Here is a 21,663-nt window from a genome sequence, read left to right as displayed (position 1 = left end):
TGTAGTTTTATGGGTGGAGTGATTCTTAAAGCGCAAAACTATTGTGACAACCTGCACCATACTGTTAGCATATCACCTCGTATTGTTCGCTTAATCTTATTTATTCAAAACTAGCTGTCCCCCTGTGGCTCCACCCATGTAGTAGTGAAATGGGACAAACTTTAAAAATCAATGAAAAAAACATTGAAAAAATAATAATTTGTATTGAGAAGAATTTATATTGATAGCTTTTGTATCCGAGGGCTTCTTGATATACAATATTTTTGGTTTTGCTATCAGGGGTGAGAATGAAGCTGGGATCTCCTTGCCAAAAATGGAAAAAGTTGGCAAGGTATCTCTGGTCATGCGGAAGGTAGGAAGGTACACTCTGACGTCAAACATTGCGACTGTATCTGATCGTGTTCAGGGAGAGCGTCCCCCGTGTGGGGAGAAGAGCATGTGACCGTGATATCTCTGCCAATCAGCAGCTACCCTTTAAAACACACGTAGCTCTGATCTCTCTCTCAAAAACGTCAAATGTTACTCCTTAACAATCTGTAGATGATAATGTCTGCTGAACATACAAATGGGTATCGCTAGCTAAGTGGAGGCAACACGTGGTGAGAGGTAGAGCGACTTAACTTTATACATAAAATATATGTTGTTGTACCTTGCATAACTGAATAACCCTTATGGCACAATAACATTTATGGTCACTACAGTATTTGGATTTAATAATCTTCATGTGGGAAAAGGCTGACTCGCATAAATAAGTAGAGCCGAATAATGCAGTCAAGGAGGTACCCTCATGTTTGGGTACTTTTCCTCTGTGAGTAAGTTCCAAAACTGTCCAAGAGCCCCAGACTTCAGCTGAATGTCATTCTGTAGTGTCAAAATCTCATCCTCCACTGTAGAGGAGTTTTAGGTTAAACAGTGTTGCAATTTTTGATGCGAGTGACTCACCCTCAGCATATTCCCTAAATGGATAGCACTTAAATGTAGCGATTGGCTCAAGTAAAGCTGAGTCTTGAAACCGTCTGTCAAAGTCTGACAGGCAATTTTCAATCATGCTGTCAAATGGCGCATTGCGTACCCAGATCTGACGCGAGGTTTTGGATGTTCCCCAAATACAAGGCGCTGCAGCTTTAAGGACAGATGTTGCATTTTTCGTTTGAAAGCATTAACTGAGCTTTTGAATTCAGCCGAGTGAAAAATGACGGCTATCCGATTAACTGCAATTTTAGTTTCCTCTCCTTCCTCTTTCTCAGATCGCTTTTCGGAAGGAAGTCAGTTTCGTAGTTTTTATGAACAGTTCGAAAGTGCCTTTCCACATTTTCCTTCTTTGGAATATCAATGATAGATTGACAGATCAGACAAACGCACTTCGATTGTGACATTGTGAGAAAAAAAAAATCCTCTTCCAATTCCACATCCAGCCCATACCCCCCGAACAATTATTTTTTAAATCCCTTCTTTAGTCGATATAAATTGGAAGGCTAACTAGATCACTGCCGGAGTTTTGCAGTAGCTCGCACGTTTGATCGTGCGTGTGGGATGACCAGTGTGTTAGAAGAAAAAAGATCTCAGACTGGCCGCCCTGTATGTCAATCAAGTGGCAAATGCCACAGGAAGGATATATGATAGGCTAACGTTTAAAAATAAATTTTTTTGAATGCAACGCAACCTACCTGCACTACCTTTGTGATCAACGCATTGGGCACCCCTGATGTAGAGATAAGATAACCATCACTAGAGAAAGTCCTGTGTGGTTTTTTTGACATGCATTGTCTGTAAGATAGGCCACTGATGTAGTCAGCTGTGTTAGTCCACATATCTGGTCATAAAACTCTTGTCTCTGTTCAGGCCATTTTGTGAAGTATTGAATGTAAGCATAAGTTTGTATTCCCATTCTCTCCGCTCCTGTTGGGTACTGAAATTACCCATAAGCACAGTGACCCTCAGATCCTTTATGCTGTGGCCATTACTGTTAAAGTGTGCTGCCATCGGAAGATCAACACTGATCTGATTAATATGAAATCTATGTGAGTTCATTCGCTGGTGCAGTGTCTGACCATTATAGTTAATCATAATGAGGTCCTATTTGTGAGTCCTGTCTGTCTCTCTGGCTATAAAAAGCCCCCTTGGTAAGGAGCATAGTGTTTGTTGGACAATCCCTGGAAAGATGAAGACAAAGGAGCATCTGCTGATGTGACAAATCAAATGCAGTCTGAATGTCCCGTCACATGCTGCTGGGTCCCTCATCAGACACAGTGGAAGGCTCATCACAGCACCAGGACTCTTACTAGAGCAGGCTGTCCGTCCGTCCCTCCAAACTAAGCATCAGAGCGAGACATCAACGGGTCAGAGACACCACTCAAACTCAGAAGTCTGCGATGCTCTTTGGCTGAAACTGGAATGAAGATGTAGGGGGTCCACAATTTAAATAGCTCTCCATAAAACAGGCCTCTACGGGAGGAGAGCAAGAAAGAAGCCATTCCTAAAGAAGGTCCACATAAAAGCAGGTAATGCAGAACACGTGTTGCGTACTCTTTGCATTATTTGACAGTAAACTATGCAACATTGCATGATCTGCTTCTCGCAACTGAAAGAGGGCACCGTGGCAGATGTTTGCCGAATGGCAGACCAGCCACAACCGTTACCTGGTACGTAACCATCCACACAATTCAGGTCATCAAGACTCAGTCTACGAATGCAATGAATGTAATAATATATATATATATATATATATATATATATATATATATATATATATATGAGTTAAAAAAAAAAGTTCTACAACAATTATAATAAGTGTATAAGTTTAATAAGTCGCTGTGCTCTTTGCAAATATATTTTATAAATCTGCCCTTTTCTACTCACATGTACAGTTGACACAGAGCCAGATTTAGCACAGGGGGTTAACTGCTAGGCAAGCATTATAAGACAAGACAGATAGACAAGTGGGAACTGGGCAGTCAGACGGAGGACCATTGTATACTATTTTTGTGTGTCAAAGTCAGCATGAAACTGTATCCTTCTTTGCCTTGTTTGGAATTGCATGAGTCACCTAAGTGGGGGTCTGCACGTGAAGAAAAGAGTATAAAGCCTTGGCACATTGCCCGGCCCACCTTTGAAGTCGACGGACGGATGGGAGATAACGTCATCCGATCCTGAAAATTCTTCCACTGCCTGGCAAAAATGGCAGACTCAACACATCGGGCCCCCCACTCCTGAACTGAGATTTTGCCATTGGCTTCCTTCGTCTGTTATGCAGCATAAGCAGTCATTAAAGAAAGCCAAGTTATTTCTCCTATGTAATTTCTTACCGCCGTATCACTAAGGGAGAGGTATCACCTTTTTATATTAAATCTATATAGATTCGGGTTATGTAACACACTGCAATTACAAAAGAACTCAATCCCAAGGAGCTAACGCTCTCTGCTGGATAAAACAATACAGGTAGCGTAGTCGTTAAGTTTATATATTGTCAGGCATGTGTGTACAGGACTCCCCTGACACCTCGACTGAGGTAAGCACTACCACTCCGGGGTGAGAGTGGCCTCTGTCGCTAATGGTATCCTCTCCTTTTACCACAACCCAGAGAAGACCCCCAAGTGAGGGCACTCATACCCGGCAATGGCATCCAGAGTAAGCCCCGCCCCTTCCAGTCTCTTCACCATAAAAGGTGGTGTCACATTGCCTGAGTCCAATAAGAGCAATAAACGCGCAAAGTCCTATTGGCTGATTTAGAATCCGTGCGTTTTCTGTTGTGACATTAAAATGAGTTCATCAAGAACACGGGGACACAGCTGGAAACTTATGAAAGAGTGAATTTCACACAAACATTAGGAAGATTTTCTTTACATAGAGAACAACAGACACTTGGAATAAACGACCAAGTAGTGTGGACAGGAGGACTTTAGGGACCTTCAAAACTCAAGGAATTAAGGGGATAGGACTGGTGAGCATTGTTTTGGGTTGAATGGCCTGTTCTCATATACATTGTTATAATAATGTACTTAATAATAATAATACAGTTTATTTATATAGTGCCTTTCCCATGGTCAAGATGCTTAAATGAAAGTATAAGAAATGAATGATGAACTTTTACTTTTACTCATGTACCTTTTCTGAGTACTTCTTTCAACTCTGAAACTTTCTAAATCCACTGTATTCTGTGCCTCCATCCATTTATAAACCTGCTTAATTCAAGCTGAGTGTTGCAGAGCAGAAACTAAAGATGTGCATGGTTTCCACTCCTACAGGGACAGGGATGTCACCAGAACCTGCCAAGGTGACACAGCAAACCAAAATGAACCCTCAAAGTTTTGGAGAGAATGCAAGAGTAGAACAACGTACCCATTTTGTTTATGTTTACAATTAAAGCGGGGCTTATTGGGTGGTACCCCAACATTTCCTTCTGTACCCGACTGAATCCTTGCCAGCGGTCACAATATGCAAAACTTCACCTTTGCATGCTATGAATATAATGTACTTTATTTATCGAGATTTGATTGTCTCATACAGATATAAAACTTCAACTCCCAGCAGTCCCTGCAGTGGCTCTGATTGGTCATCTGCTGAGGGTGCAGGGGATGCTGGGGACAAGGAGGCTGGCATGAGACGCTCTGAAACCCATCCATGGACCCCCTTGGGGTCAACGGACCTCAGGTTAAGAACCCCTGCTACAGAGGGATAAAGCTAATGTCACACACATCGAAAATATAGGGAAGGGTTATAGAGAGACAACTTAAGAAAGAGACCACCATGGGAAGGAAGAGTAATTTGTTTTAATGCCAGGGAGAGAAACAACTGATGAAGTCTTTGCATTGAGACACCTGATAGAGAAGTTTAGAGAAAAAACAGAAAGGTTTGCATGTGGTGGTGACTGATTTGGAGAAGGTGCCACGTCAAGGGGTCTGATGGTGCAGGAGAGGGATGTGAGGATTGTCCAGGGTATGTCTGAGCGAGTGAGGACTTAAGTTTAAAGCAGTGCTGGGGTTTGAGGAGGACTGCACCAGGGATCTTCTTCAAGTCCTTACCTCTTTGATCTGGTTATGGATGTGAGGAATCATGGGATAAAAGACCAATCCTCCTAGTGCAGGCTATTTTCTAATATTGTGTTGTGTAGCACCAAAAAAGAGGAAGTGGACAGGAAGTTTCTCTTTGGAAGACAGAGGATTGAAGATAAAAAGGAAGAAGAGGACAAAATATCTGAGGTTTAATGATGACCAGGATTTAGATGTTAGCCTGCAGGGAGAGCAAATGAAAAGAGTGGAGAAGTTGAAAATATCGAGGATCAGTGGTAGCCCAAGATGGAAAAATGAGATGCAGAGATAACCCACAGAGTGCATTTTAGATGGACCAACTGGAAAAACGTGTATTGGGTGGTCAAGGCAAAGGTTAAAGGTCAGGTTTTTAAGACTGTGGTAAGACCAGCAATGGTGTATGGAGCTGAGACATGGACAGGAAAAGGAGCAAAGGAGAAGTTAGGAATATTGGAATGGATGTAAAGAGTTACAAAAAAAAAGGACAGAATAAGAAACAAGACCATTAGAGGTACAACAAAGTGGAAGAAGATAACTAAGAATACAGGAAAGGAGGGTTGAAGGGGTATGGATGTATGATGAAGAGACACAAAAGAGTGATAGGAATGGAAGTCCAGGAGAAGATAAAGCAAAGGAGGCCAAAGCGGAGGTTGATGGACAAAGTCAAAGAAGATCTGATGGTAAAGGGCCTGACTGAGGAGGAGGTGCAGAACCGAGCTGCATGGAGAAGGCCGATCAACCACATCAATGCCACACAGAAGCAGGAAAAGAGGAAAAGGAAGAAGAGGACCAAGACCAGGATCCCTATAAGAACTGGAAATAGCTCTAGGAATAAAAGAGTTCTTAAACTTGCTACTTTACTTTACCCTCGGAAACCTGCATGTGGAGCCTCATGGCAACCAAACTGGAATTTAGAGAAATGAGGACGGCGTCTGTCTGACAGAATGGAGTCGGCCTTCTTTCTTGTTAACAGGAATTCAGCACCTGCCCCCTTTAAACTCTCTTCATGGGCCTGATCTTGGGGATGCCAGACATTTTATATTCTACATCTGTACAGAATTTTAATATAACTGGAAAATCAAATATGCTGTGTTGGGGTTAGGGTTAACTTGGGGCTAGAAGCCACCTGCATGCTGGTTGTCCCCCTGTTCTTCAGTTTCTCCGAGTTTGCTCCTCTTTCTCCACCTTTAAATTTCAACTCAAAGCTTTCCTCTTTGACAAACTTTAACCTTCTGTGTGATTTTATTTTTCTCTGTATGTGAAGCACCCTTGGGTTTGTGAAAGGTGCTTTATGAATTCAACTTACTTGATGATCCCTTCTCTACGGTATATTTGGTGGTTGGTAGGCTGAGGACCAGACAATCAATCAATGAATCAATCAATCAATAAATGCGATATTAAAGGACTGCACAAGAAAAGTAAAAACTGTTCTACAATGTTTTAATGCCATTATCTGTCAATCAATATATTAAGGAAGGAACATTTGAAACTCTTTGTGGGTAATGGAGAGGAAGCTGGCATGTTTAAAGGTGGGGGGGAATGAAATCCGAATGCCCCATTTCTTCCACTTCACCAAACTCCTTCTCTTCACTTTGTTTTTGCAATCCCATAATCCACTGCCTGCGGTGGGTTGGCACCCTGCCCAGGATTGGTTCCCTGCCTTGTGCCCTGTGTTGGCTGGGATTGGCTCCAGCAGACCCCCGTGACCCTGTGTTCGGATTCAGCGGGTTGGAAAATGGATGGATGGATGGATAATCCACTGCTGGAATGTGGGATTAATCTGTAAAAACAAGGTGCTCGTCATGTTTGAATTCCAAGCGGACTAAATCACTGAATATCTGACGAGGTCTATTAATAAAAGTCAGCAATCCTAGAAAAATGTGCCCTGCACCATTCAACACCCAACAAAATATATATTTAAAAAAAAAACAAAAAAAAAAAAACGCTACACTCCTCGATAAGCAAGTAAACCCATCTATTCAAACAGAAGGATGAGAAAAACAAACATTGAGTCAGTACAGTGACACCAGGAGCCTTTCATGATTCTTCAGTGAAGCCAGCCGTAGGCCAAGGCCATGAGACACCATTAATACATCTGAGGGGCTTCGATTTTCCCCCTTTCTGCTTATCATTATGACGGGTCACATGCTTCATTAGGCTTATTGAGCGACTGGACAGGGTATATATTACACTTCAAAAGGGAACCTTTGTCCTTTTAAGAGCCATTTCCTTTGCCCAGTTTCATATCGCTGCATACGTATCACAGGACCCCAAACTCCCCTCCAAACACCCTCAGCCTGCTATAGTCCAGCATGGGTTTTCAGTTCTGCTGCAGGACAGATTTGGTTTCTACAGGACGTGCTGTGCAACCACACCACCTGCGCCTCAGACCTGAAGCTCAGTCTGTTCAGGCCTGGCTAGCACGTGAGTGGGAGATCATCTAGGAAAAGCTTGGGTTGCTGCTGGAAGAGGTGCTGGTGAGGCCAGCAGGGGGTGCTCGCTCACCCTGTGGTCTGAATGTGGATCCCAATACCCCCAAGTGCAGCAACGGGGACACTGTGATGTAAATATGGCGCTGTTGTTCAGATGAGACATAAAACCAACGTCCCGACTCTCTGTGGTCATAAAACATCCCTGGGCATCCTTTGAAAAGAGTGGGGTGTGTCCTGGTGTCCAGGCTCCCTGTGATGTCCCTGTGGTCTGAATGACAATCCAACCCCTGGTGCTGCAAAAATGGCGCCGTCTGAGGTTATGACTCTCTGTTGTCATTAAAAAATCTCTCAGCATCCTTCAAAAAAGAGTAGCGTTTATCCCAATGTAATGGCTAAAATAGCCCATCAAGACCCCCTTATCATCCCCCGTCTCAAACTGGCTAACTCTCTGGAGATTTATCCTATAGTCCCTTGTGAAGTACAAATCCGAGTTTGGTTCTGCAACATATTAAATCATGGCCTACCCCAAAGGACGGAAAGCGTGCCAGTCCATTACAAACCTGTAGCCAAATATGACACTGTGCCCGCCACTGGAGATGGATTAACATTAACAACAGATTCATTAAATGGAATCTTCTTTGTTTACTCCTTTCGTGGATTTTAAATTATTACATTAAGCTGCGCATTGCCATCAACTTGCTGCTCCTTTGTTACCTACAAGCCTACATTGATCCATTTCCTTCTAATGAGCTCAGCCACATAACCTCGCTCACCGGTTCGCCAAAGCCTTTCTTTGAAACTTAAGCCAACTATTTCATCACAGATATTCTTTTTCCTTGGAACAGGCAAAGTTCTTCGTGGAGTTAAGCCTTATTTGCCCAATCATGTCTTCCTTTGTGTTGATTCAGCTGTCTCCCAGGTACTCGTTAATCCACGCGATTACATAACCATCTGCACACAACACAATGAAACTGACACGTCTACAGTGTAACCCCTTCATTTCACAAGCCCACCGTGTGCTGTTAGTAAATCAACTGCTAATATAATTACATTAAAGTCTGAAAAAGTTATGGGCCACGTCTCTTGAACGTGGTCATAGAAAGTCAAGTCAGGTCATTTACCGGTATTTAAAAATAAAAACAAGCTGACCCAAAGTGCTTTGCAGTTGAAAAGAATTAAATAATAAATTCTACATACTAGCAAAAATTAATAAATAAAATCACATAGTAGAATATAAAATATATAAATAAAATACCCTGAAAACATACATACAAGAAGAAAATAAAATTAAAATTAAATTAAAACATAACACAATAAAATAATAGATTAAAAAAAATCAAGAGTGGTCTCCCTTCGACTTTCTCGTATACTCAGATATGGGGATGGATATTGAAGAAGTAAACCACAAGACAATCATTCAATTTTTATATTACATACATTAAAGGACCATCAGCAACAAATCAAATGAAGTTAATAATATATTGAACAATGATTATAAAAGTAAAAAAATTGCCATGAAAATTTTATTTTGGTGAACAATTCAGGTAAATTACCACGTTCAGTAAGCAGAAGTGGGTCAAAATTGCAACAGACTTTAGTAATGTGTGTAATGTAATACTTGGATACAAAATTTCATTTACGTAAAGCAAAAATGTTCTCAAGTATGCATGGACTACCATTTGAACGTCAAGCGGAAAAGTGCGATTATCTTGAAAAAATGCAAAGCGACAAAAAAATGCTTAGAAAGTGGTGCTTTACCATAACATGATGTGAGATTATCAGATTTTTAATATTTTCCCGGAAACATTTCAAGTAAAGTACCACTTACGGTTAGCGTAAATAGCCCAAAAGTTGAAAGAAATCTAAGTTTTGTACCTAATACTTGTATGCAAAATTTGGTTCACCGAAGTGAAAGTGTACTCGAGTTATGTTTATACACACAGACATAATTCCAAAAATGGTATTTTGGACTCGGGGAGGTCTAAAATGTAGAGATTCATCAAAATCTTGAAATCAAATTTTTGGATGGTTACAATACTGTCCCTACGAGAAACTGAATCGGACTCAGGGAGGTCTGAAACGACAATTACAATACTTTCCCTATACGAGAAAGTAAAAATAAAAACGTTGAGATTCATCAAAATCTCTAAATTGAATTTTTATAGGATTCCAATACTTTCCCTGTGCTTCATATACGAGAAAGTCAGGTAGGTCTAAAACGTCGAGATTCATCAAAATCTCAACATTAAATCTTTGGTGGATTCCAATACTTTTCCTATACTTCATATACGAGAAAGTCAGGGAGGTCTAAAACATTGAGATTCAACAAAATCTCGACATCAACTTTTTGGACGATTTCAATACTTTCCCTATACGAGAAAGTAAAAATGGTATTTTCGGACTCAGGTAGGTCTAAAACTTTGAGATTCATCAAAATATCGACATCGTATGTGCGTCTTGGGAACTGCAGGTCTGACATTGTGGTCAGCAACACAGGAGTGCCGCAGGGGACTGTACTTTCTCCGGTCCTGTTCAGCCTATATACATCGGACTTCCAATACAACTCGGAGTCCTGCCACATGCAAAAGTTCACTGACGACACTGCTATCATGGGCTGCATCAGGAGTGGGCAGGAGGAGGAGTTTAGGAACCTCATCAAGGACTTTGTTAAATGGTGCGACTCAAACTACCTACACCTGAATACCAGCAAAACCAAGGAGCTGGTGGTGGATTTTAGGAGGCCCAGGCCACTCCTGGACCCCGTGATCATCAGAGGTGACTGTGTGCAGAGGGTACAGACCTATAAATATCTGGGAGTGCAGCTGGATGATAAATTGGACTGGACTGCCAATACTGATTCTTTGTGCAAGAGAGGACAGAGCCAACTATACTTCCTTAGAAGACTGGCGTCCTTCAACATCTGCAATAAGATGCTGCAGATGTTCTATCAGACGGTTGTGGCGAGCGCCCTCTTCTACGCGGTGGTGTGCTGGGGATGCAGCATAAAGAAGAAGGACGCCTCACGCCTGGACAAACTGGTGAGGAAAGCAGGCTCTATTGTAGGCATGGAGCTGGACAGTTTGACATCTGTGGCGGAGCGACGGGAGCTGAGCAGACTCCTGTCAATCATGGAGAATCCACTGCATCCACTGAACAGGATCATTTCCAGACAGAGGAGCAGCTTCAGCGACAGACTGCTGTCACCATCCTGCTCCACTGACAGACTGAGGAGATCGTTCCTCCCCCAAACTATGCGACTCTTCAATTCTACCCGGGCGGGTAAGCGTTAACATTATTCCAAGTTATTGTCTGTTTTTACCTGCATTTTTATTACACTTTAATTTAATATTGTTTTTTATCAGTATGCTGCTGCTGGAGTATGTGAATTTCCCCTTCGGATTAATAAAGTATCTATCTATCTATCGAATCTTTGTAGGATTCCAATACTTTCCCTATATTTCATATACGAGAAAGTCAAGGAGGTCTAAAACGTTGAGATTCAACAAAATCTCAACATTGAATCTTTGGATTACAATACTTTGCCTATGTAAAAAGCAGAGGGCAAGAGTTATTAAAGTGAAATTAAAAGTAACATATTAGTGGACTAACAAAAACCCTAGGAGAACCTCCAACTGAAATGAAAGCAAGAGAAAACAAGGTGGCCTCTACTTTAATTTCGATTTAAACTCATCAATAGCACGGCAGGACTTGATGTTGAGCAGAAGACTATTCCAAAGTGTGGGGGCAGCGACATAGAAAGCCCGGTCGGTCGCCTTTGGTTTTGAGACGTGAATGAGGGGAGCTGTTGTGACGATGACCTAATGACCGACGGGGCAGAACACGGAAATGGCAGATCTGAAAAGTACGGAGGGGCAAACCCATTAAGTGCTTTAAAAAAATAGCAAAATTTTAAAATCATTTAAAATGAAAGCCAAAAATGTTTTTTTGGCTATAATTAAACTCACAAATATACATGGCCTTGCACATGCGCTCTCACAAAATGCTCCGTTTGATATACTACAGCTGAGAGGAGCAGACAGTAGTGTGCCTATAAAAAGTATTCACATTCTATTGTTATCCACCACTGAATCCTAGCTAACGTAATTTGGCTTTCTTGACACTGGTCAACAGAACAAGACTCTGTAATGTCAAACCGAAGACAGATCTGGTCTAAATTCATTACAAAAGGGGCACAAAATAATTAACAGGACAAGTCCCCCCCTCCACCACTACCACCTTCGAGTGAGTATCAACTAGCTGGCAGCCATGACGGCCTTGAGTTTGTGTGCACAGGACTCTCAGCTCTCTCTCAGCTCTGCCATTCCTCCCACCCACCCATTCTTCTTTGTAAAACTGCTCCAGCTCTGTCAGGTTGCGTGGGGACTGTGAGCGAACAGACGCTTTTTCAAGGCCAGCCGCAAATTCTCAATTTCTTCCACGACACGTGCACTCGGATTTATTTTGTTTCCCAAAGACAAGGGCCACTACAGACAGGCTAACCAGACTTGCCATGCTCTTCAGCACTGGATTTACACCAATCAGTCACAAACATTCAAACCACTGCCGGGTGAGCGAACGCGGATGATCTCATTACGATGGTATGTACCAAGGGGTGGCATATGCGTGGTGGCAAGTGAACAGTCCGATCTTGAAGGTGAGGTGTTGGAAGCAGGAAAAACGGGCAAGCGCGAGGATCTGAGCGACTCCGACAACAGACGAATTATGATTGCTTGATGGCTGGCTTGAAGCATCTCCAAAAAATGGCAGGTTTTGTTGGGTGTTCCCGCTATGCCACGGATACTCAAAGTCCGGCCCATCAAATGATTTTAATTGGCCAGCCAATCTGATATGTGTGGCACAGCAACGACGTCTAACTGGACCAGTTGTGGGGTCAGTCAGTAAGCTACCGCTGCTATGTATTTTATTATTAGAGGACACTGGGGGCAATGGGAGATGGCAGCAAGTGTAGAAAGGTAGATGGTGAAAACAGACATTTCAGTCCCCAATGGACAGATGAGTTGGCCTTCATTTTACCATCCCATTTCAACGCCAGTCCTCTCGGTTTAATTTGTCAGACCACCATTTCAGTTAACAAGACTGTACTGCTGCCTCATCAACAGATGTAATGCGTTTTTCTGCTTTCTGTCGGGTTTGCTTGTATGGGTAGCCCATACAGACTGATTGACAGCAGCACCCCAGAAGGTGGGACATCCAGTTTCTTTTTTTTGGGGGGGGGGGGGGGAATTTGCATAAACCACACCGTTTTTTGTTTTTTTTGTTTTTTTTTTTTAAAGAGGAGGAGAGGACAGCCATGGAGAAAATGAAAAAACCTGACTAAACAGATCAGCATCTGCCCGGGCCATGAGAAGAGATCCTATATCTCCAAAAGACCCGTCCGTTAGGTGGAAGTTGGCGATTTTCTCCTAAATTGTGAATGTGGCATTCCGTTATTTCCAGAGGACCTTGCGGAGCTCACGACGGACATATTTTTCATTACCATGGCGCAGACTGACTGTAGAATGTTTTACAGTTAAGACTTTCACAGTTTGGGGTCGGCCGCCAATTCTACATTTCATTCACCTGCTCCCAACAGTTTGGCTGGAACTCTGGACTTGTGTGTGAACTTCGGAAGGGGACCTGGGGGAGTGATATTTCCACTGTGTATATTTTTTTACTTGCACGTATAAGGGTTATTTTGGGTTGGGGGGGGGCACAGATGAAAGGGATTATTGTTGTTGTTCTCCCCTCCTCATGTCGTTTCTTTTATATAATAATACATTTCTCAGTGCTTATGGATATTGTCCTCTTGCTATTTGTTTCCTCTCATAGTGTTTTAGGTAGGTATACCCCGCGGCTCAAACTTTAAAAATCAATAAAAAATTTTTTCTAAATTTAATAATTTTTATCTCCCTCTCAAAAACTTAAAACGTTACTCTCCAACGATCTGTAGAGGATAATGTCTGCTGAACAAACAGGTATCACTAGCTAAGCGGAGGCAAGGTGCGCTCCAACACGTGGCGAGAGGTAGAGCGACTCAAATGGAGGCTGGCGTGTGAGTGTGGAGAACTCAGTCTGGCTCCCTACTCCTGAGGTCCTGCCTCCCCCTCCCCTCGGCCCACTGCCTGTCTCTTGGATTTGCCTGAATAAATTGCTGCCGCAAATGAACTATAATACATAGCGCGATGAGAAAAGTCACAAAATCAAAAAAAAAAAAACAATCTAAATACATTAAATAGTTCTCTCATGAAAAGCGGTCTCTTGACATACAATATTTTTGGTTATGTTATCAGGGATGAGAATGTAGATGTGACCTCTTTGGCAAAATTGTAAAAAGTTGGCAAAATTCAGCTCTGACTGGAGAGCGTCCCCCACGTGGGGAGAAGAGCACGTGGCCGTGATATCTCTGACAATGAGCAACTACACTCTAAAACACACGTAGCTCTGATCTTTCTCTCAAAAACGTCAGACGTTACTCCATAAAAATCTCTGGATGATAATGTCTGCTGAACAAACAGTTGTGGCTAGCTAAGTGGAGGCAAGGTGCACTCCAACATGTGGCGAGAGGTACAGCAACTCAAACGGAGACTGGCGCTTCAGTGAGGAGGGCCCTGCCTGGCTCCCTACTCCTGAGGTCCCACCTCCCCCTTTCCTCGGCCCGCCGCCTCTCTCTCAGATTCGTGTGAATAAATCGGTGCCGCAAGCAAACTATGATACTTACTATGATGAGAAAAGTCGCAAAATCAATCAGAATGTATTGCCTCAAGGGTTTATATCTGTACTCACTAGCCTCCTTAAGAACTCGAGGGTAAATATTATCTGGTCCTGGTGATTTGTTTGATTTCAGCCTATTTAATCTGAGCAGCTCTTCTCTCTCTATTTCCAAATCCCTCAGTTCCTTCTTAGTAGTCCCTGTTACTGCTCTGAGGTTATCCACTTGCTCACTTGTGAAGACCTCAGAAAAATGTAAGTTTAGGGCGTCTGCTATTTCACTGTTGGTATCTTTTAATTCCCCTTTGCTATTCCTGATGCACTCCTTGACTGTTCTGTTCTACTAAAATACTGAAAGAAAATTTTCCCACTCTATGTAATGTTAGAAGCTCTGTGAATCTGACTGCCCTTTCTAGGATGGAGGCACTTGCTTATCAGTCTTGTTAAGAATTTCAAAACACGCTTTGAAATTTGCAAAATACTGAATGAATTGCTTTGATTTGTAAGAAACCCTTTCGCAGTCACAGCATGAGGCTGAAGTGCTGCTGAAGACAAGACTTTATTGCCAAGTATAGATGAGACATCATTCCAACTAGAGATGACTCAGTTACAGAGTAACAGCGAGGTCAAAGCTAAAGTCAACAAGGAAGAGCTGTGTGCATTTCAGGAGCAGTCAGTGCAGAACACTTGCAAAGTACATTTTGATCAAGATTGGATCTGCGTACATCTGCAAGTTGGGACTTTCAACAATGAATATCATTAATGGATCAGAGGTGCAACAGACTCACTGACGAGCATCGTAAAGTGTGTGTGTGCAGCCTGGCTGGACTGGACCTCCCACAAGCCTGTCGTTAGCAAACTTACCATTGGGGCAGACACGGTTACCCCTCCACTAACAAGTTGTAGACAGATTATATATACATATATACACACACACACACTCATTTACGTTATATAATAGAAAGGTGTATATATATACACCTCCATATATTCACCAGTCATCCAGGAGGGACTCAGAGTAGAGCCGCTGCTCCTCCGCATCGAGGGGAGTCAGATGAGGTGGCTCGGGCATCTGATCAGGATGCCTCCTGGACGCCTTCCAGGCACGTCCAACCGGGAGGAGGCCCTGGGGAAGACCCAGGGCACGCTGGAGGGACTATGTCTCCCGCTGGCCTGGAATGCTTGGGATTCTCCCGGAAGAGCTAGAAGAAGTCGCCGGGGAGAGGGAAGTCTGGGTATCTCTGCTCAAGCTGCTGCCCCACGAGCCGACCTCCGATAAGCGGAAGAGGATGGATGGATGGATGGATGAACTGCTAGTTGTGCTTGGTCGATTTGTGACCTAACCGCTGATTTTGTCTCGTTCTCAGGTATTTTAAGTGCTGACTTGTTGTCCTTGACTGACATTTGCTTTTTACGGTGCTGGCTCCGGGTCACCAGAGCCCTGAAATTGACTAAGTAAGTAAAAAATAAATTAATTAAAAGGTGGGTGCCTAATGGGTGATAACATAACATTCTTCTACTTGAGTTGAGGTGTTGGGGGTGACAGAACCCACCCTAGGACCCCTAGACAGACCAGCGGGCCACCGACACACACACGGCTGACAAAGTCCCCAGATGAGGCCAGCAAGAATATTTCTGGTGGTGTGGAGGAAAACTCAAACGTACACCCAAACACCACATAAAGACGAGGGCAAGACTGGACCCCAGACCACTGAATCTGTGACCTAGCAGTGCTACCCACTGTGCCAACTCTAATCCATGCCAGCAACATTAGAAAATGCCAGCTGGCATTAGAAGAAAAAAAAAAACAAAAAAAAACACTTCAGTCTCTTTACAAATCCCAGCGGAAAAATGACAGAAGTTATTTTGAAGCAGTTGCTATCCCTCCACATTAGAGGTTGTGGTTCGTGTAACCATACTGGAGTGGTCTTCGAGTGTGACCCGACCTCACACAGTTAACAGATATCAGCCAGCCCAGCCAGCTTGTCCGTACATCCGCTCTTCAATAAAACTGCAAACCAAATGAAAATGTGTGGCGCAGTCGTGTGCACTGCTGGCATCAAAACTCCAGAGTCCTGGGTTCAAATCTCAGCCCCCTCACTGTCGTTACCGACTTTATTTTTTTCCACCCCTAGGGACTCCGGTTCCCTTCCCACATTCCGAAGTCTGGCAAATGTGCCATACCGTGCAGATTTCTGTCTTGCCCTTGCAGCTGCCGTGTTAAGCTTTTGACCGCCACACCCTACTACTTATTCGGTACTTGGGACCCCCCACCCCCAGTTTCCCCAAACAGGCGGTCATTTTCCTTCTGATTAGCAGGACTTTTTCATTTCTCTTATTCTCAAGTCACAGAAGCACAGTGGTTTCATTTTTAGAATACATTTCGAAACAATGCATTTTTGCAATATATCACATTTTTGATCTTATCCTGTGAATTTATGTTTTTTTCTCATGGCTGCATGTCATTGTTCCAACCAAATGAGCTTTTAACTGAACTCTTCATTTAACTAAGTAAGCTGTTATTACCCAGAGTCTTTTTTTTTAGTGTCAATCCAAAAATGACTTCACTGGGTTTGCTAAAGTTGAGCTGGTATGCATTAATAGATATAACGCTGGGATCATTTCATATTTTTTTAAATTGTGTAGCGATTTTCAACATCATTCCGTTCCACTTTTTCTCCTTTTGTTCTGGTTATTTAAGCCACGACGTTAACAATGACTTTGCTAGCAGTTCCGAAACTGAAGCCTTTTGGCATTGAGTGTTGTTCTTCACTCTTTGTTAATTGTCATGACAGAAGTAGACAATTAACGGAGCAAAGTCCACAGTAAAAAAAAGGTCAAATAAACAGGATAACAGAAAAAGTGACAAAACATTTTTAAATTTCTTTTAACTTTGAAATAGAAAGTAAAAGAAGAAGATGAAGACAATAAAGCTATCAGTTAGTGGTAAACCGATTGTGAAACGGGGGCATTATGATGATGTAGGTGGTAGCAACGAGGAGACCGGGGTTCAAGTCCCACATCTTTCTCCGGGTCCATCTGGCTTTACTCCACAGTCCAAAGACCATGGACTCACAATGCTAATCTGTCCCCTGCTATGTGTGTGTTCACCCTGCAAATGGACTGCCACCCCCGTCCAGGGACTGTCCCTGCCTTGCTTCATACACTTGCGAGGATTGACGACCCTGCCATAGTTCAACAATTAATTAACGGATGTCCATGAATGTCAGTCAGTCAGTCATTGTCCAACCTGCTATATCCTAACACAGGGTCACAGGGGTCTGCTGGAGCCAATCCCAGCCAGCACAGGGTGCAAGGCAGGAACAAATCCCGGGCAGGGCGCACACACACACACACACACCAAGGATAATTTAGGATCACCAATGCACCTAACCTGCATGTCTTTGGACTGTGGGAGGAAACCCACACAGACACGGGGAGAACATGCAAACTCCACGCATGGGAGGACCCAGGAAGCAAACCCAGGTCTCCTTACTGCGAGGCAGCAGTGCTACCACTGCGCCGCCCGTCCATGAATGTAAATAGACATATTAGTAATGCAATGTAAAAGTCACCCGGTTAAGGCTTTGGACTGCAATCCCTTAAGCTGTGGGTTCTGATCCAACTCCTGACACCATGTGAGCAGAGCAGGTCACTTCACCTGCCTGTGCTCCAACTCGAAAAAACAAAAGAGAAACGGAACCAACTGCGTCTCACAATTGTTTCAAGCAGGGGCGGACTGCCCATTAGGGCATTTGGGCAATGCCCGGTGGTGCCGCGGACTCTGGTCTGGTCATGGGCCGGCCGTTTTGTGAAATAAATTTTATGTACTGGTTACTGTTTGACATTAAAATTAGTATTCTAAACTACTAAACATTATCTGTCCAGTACTGCGATTTATATAGTCCTATAATATACCATATTACGACATCAAGTTGTTTTAGTTGTCAGTACACAATGTTGCAGCGAAAAATTTGTTCAAAACTTTCTTTTGCCAATTTCTGTTTCGATACCGCTGCATTTCGGTTAGCATATACATTATTGCAATTATTTTATGTCATATCTAGTACTTCAATTCTTCGATACTAATAATTAGTTTAGATTATGTATCCATCCATTATCCAACCCGCTATAGCCTAACTATAGGGTCACGGGGGTCAGCTGGAGCCAATCCCAGCCAACAGAGCACAAGGCAGGAAACAAACCCCGGGCAGGGCGCCAGCCCACCACAGTTAGATTATGTATTACGCATTTTATTGTTCTCTGGTCGTCCACGTGAGCGATAATTAGTGTTTTTTCTGCTGCGATTATTAGTATGATGAAATAAAGTTATAAAGAACAGCATAGGAATTTTTCATATTAGAACAGAACATTTAGATAGATAGATACTTTATTAATCCCAAGGGGAAATTCACAATATATATAATTTATAGTTTATCGTTAAGTTAATGGAACATTTCAATTGTGAGGTTTTCATTATAACTTCGGTTATCATTTATTCCATTGTAAATGAGCAGCTACTAGCCTACTAGGGTACTGGCACTTGGACATGACATTGACATTTGACATGTACTGTAAGCCATGTTACTAAATTTTTATTTTTCATTCAATTTTATTTCTAAGCATGTCGTCAAATTTTAAGTTGTTTCTAAACTGAGGTGTACAGATTAAGTTTGGCAACAGTTTAGATAGAGTTCATATCATAGGCTCATAGCACTTAGCGAGCTGCATACTCTTCACAAATTTTAAGAAAATGACAATGAATAATGGGCCGGGTGGGCCAACGTCGTCACCTCACTCGTTGAAGGATACCCGGGCCGGTTTTGAGACCCAGTCCGCTCCTGGTTGCAAGTCACCTTGGATAAGCCAAAGGCATCAGCAAAATAATAGGCAAATCATAAAAATAAGACCAAGAAGGTATTGTTGGTCTCTACTTATGTCGATCAGTTTATACTTTGTTTTTTTGTGTGTTTAAAAAAATATGTGTATTAATTCTGGGTTTAGTAATTTGTAGAATGTATACTTGGGTTTTACCTGAGAGCTTGTTACAGCACACTGTGAAAAGCTCTATATATAAAAATAAACAGATTTGAACAAAAAGGTTTAGAAAACAGATATACAGTAATATTTGTGACACATCCTGTAAGTCCTCTCTATAAATGAAACGGATTGTTATTACTGGAAATAGAGCACCAGCCCTTCGCCTTGTAATATTACATTTCATACAAATGAAACGAGACAGCCTGGTTGCAAGGTGGGGAGAGCCCAAAGCCGACCGCTGTGGCTCTCGGCTTCTACTGCACCAAATTAAATACAACAGAATTGTTCTCAGTGTTGGACTGTCATCCCCGGTACAGGTGCGCAAACTCCAAACGTCAAGGCGCCTGCAGTCCCTCTTGAGAAGTTTGCTTCGTTAGCATTCTGCACCGACAAAACGCGCATCGCGTCACTTTGACGAAACGCATAATAAACCAGGCAGTCACGGGGTTCTCGTCCCCTGTGGCACCCGGTTCAAATCGAGGCCCAGTGATCGCATTTGCGCGTTCGGCTCAGTTCCTGCATCCCCCCCTTCCGCAAGCAGCAGCCTCGGCTCTCACTCGCCGGCGTCTAGCGGTTCTCGCGGGGGGTCGCACAGTCACGTGCGGACGTAAACAAGTCAACCTGCCCCCCACTGCCCTCTCCGGGTTCGCGTTATTCACTTACCTCGTCGCCCCACTTCAGTACGTCTTTCTGTCGGTCTTTCACTTTGTTGTAGATGTTCAAGAACTGCAGGATGCCGTGTTTGCGGACATGATCGGCGTGCTTCTTGGTCTCTTCCCAGCTCAATGGCGATCCCAGCGTGAGCAACCCCATTGCGGCGACAAAGCTGACAGATTCAAGCGCTGGAGTTCAAATACGCGGGGACTTCGCATGTGAGGGATGCTCTTGTCACACAGCAGAAGCTTCTATGCAGATTACCGCCGGCAGGGTGTTATAAAGTGTCGCTGCCCACACCTCCAAGCCGCCCAGATCCGTCGCGCTTCCCTCTGTGTGTTAAATCCGATTCCTCGAGTTTCTTGTTCTGAGCGCGGTGAGCGGAGCATGTCACGTGACTGACGCTCAGGGGTTGGAGTGGGCGGGCTTCGTCCGCGGTGACGTCACAGCGTGACTCAGCGCTTCTCGAGCCTCAAACGTCTCAATGAAATTCTTTGCAGCCGCAGCGCGGAGGTGGGTCGTGGAGGCGTGGTTTTTTATTTAGATTTCTTTATTTTTTTTAAATGAATTATTTTCACCATGACAAAGCAACTTTAATTGTGAAATCCTTTATTGTAAATTGAAATGTGTCACAGTGATCGAGGGAACGAGGTGCCCGTAGTAACACTGGGGTCCAAGACTAAAGAAGATCGCTCTCCCGTTCTACATAACGTATCCGATGCAGACGTTGTGGTCTTCCACTTGTCTCTTTTCCTTCCTTGCCATTCTAAAAATCTCCTTGTAACTGAGGTTGTTCCCAAACAGTGTCACAGTAGTTGCCACTGACGATGTCTCTCTGCCTTCCTCTTCCTCTCTTTTCATTTATGTTACCCAGCAATTCAACCAGGGGTGTAGCACAGAACTCTGAGCCTAAGAGATAAGGGGGCTCTGTGTGCCCCTTCCTCGCAATCCATGTCTGTTACATGTACTTTTAATTCCAGGCTCCAAGGCCATCCCATGAGTGGTGGCTCTGAGGCTAAGGATCTGTGCTGGCATCCCAAAGGTTGCTGGTTCAAATCCCCGTCCCTGCCAAACGAGATGCTACTCTGATGGGCCCTTGAGCAAGGCCCTTAACCTTCAATTGCTCCATGAGCGCTGCACAATGGCTGACCCCAAGGGGTATGCGAAAAGATACATTTCACTGCATGTTGTCCTGTATAACTATATATGCGACAAATAAATAAAGAATTATTATTAGAGCCACCCAGTGATTACAAAGTGGGCCCAGGGTAATCATTACGCCCCCCCTATGACTTGTTCTTGAAAACTCAGACCTCTTAATTGATTCTTTTTCCATAATTAGCTGCCAAACAACAGTGAGGTACAAAATGAGCCAAAACATGAGCAGCAAACTGTGACCATCATACAATATCTGAAAATAAAGAAAGGTGAGGGTCTCAGGAAATGCCAGGACCATCTTAAAAGCATTGTAGGCCCCCAGGCAAAGCAGCTACTCAGCAAGTCACAACATACATAGATTAGCATGGAGCCCCCTATGCTCATGGGGTCCCCGGGCGGGCAACTGCCCAGCGTGCCCATGCGTTGAGTGTATGAAAGGTGCTACATAAATAAAACTTATTATGATTATTATTGTTAAGATGGCCCTGCCCACCACGATGCCAATGAATGCAAGCCTACAGCTCTGACGATGTGTCCGAAATATTTTGTCTCTCCTTAATCTGACTTAGTAAATGTCTTTTCATCTGATCTCTTTTAAACCCTCCTTTATCTGTCCACGACATTTTTAGCATTCTTCTGAAAAG

General features: G+C 43.3%; 1 protein-coding gene across 1 annotated transcript in view; it reads right to left on the bottom strand.

The window, feature by feature from the left end:
• gclc (glutamate-cysteine ligase, catalytic subunit) overlaps positions 1 to 20,253 on the bottom strand; it is a 75,090-nt gene extending 54,837 nt beyond the window's left edge. The window contains exon 1 of the mRNA XM_028821113.2: positions 19,871 to 20,253. Coding sequence (XP_028676946.1) covers positions 19,871 to 20,020 — 150 coding nt within the window. The 5' untranslated portion in view covers positions 20,021 to 20,253. The remainder of the gene's footprint in view (positions 1 to 19,870) is intronic.
• Between the last annotated feature and the right edge of the window lie 1,410 nt (positions 20,254 to 21,663).

Source organism: Erpetoichthys calabaricus, chromosome 15 (assembly GCF_900747795.2).
Source record: "Erpetoichthys calabaricus chromosome 15, fErpCal1.3, whole genome shotgun sequence".
NCBI classification, from domain to species: Eukaryota; Metazoa; Chordata; class Cladistia; order Polypteriformes; family Polypteridae; genus Erpetoichthys; species Erpetoichthys calabaricus.
Note: the sequence above shows the minus strand (reverse complement) of the source record. Positions and strands in the feature narration are given on the sequence as shown.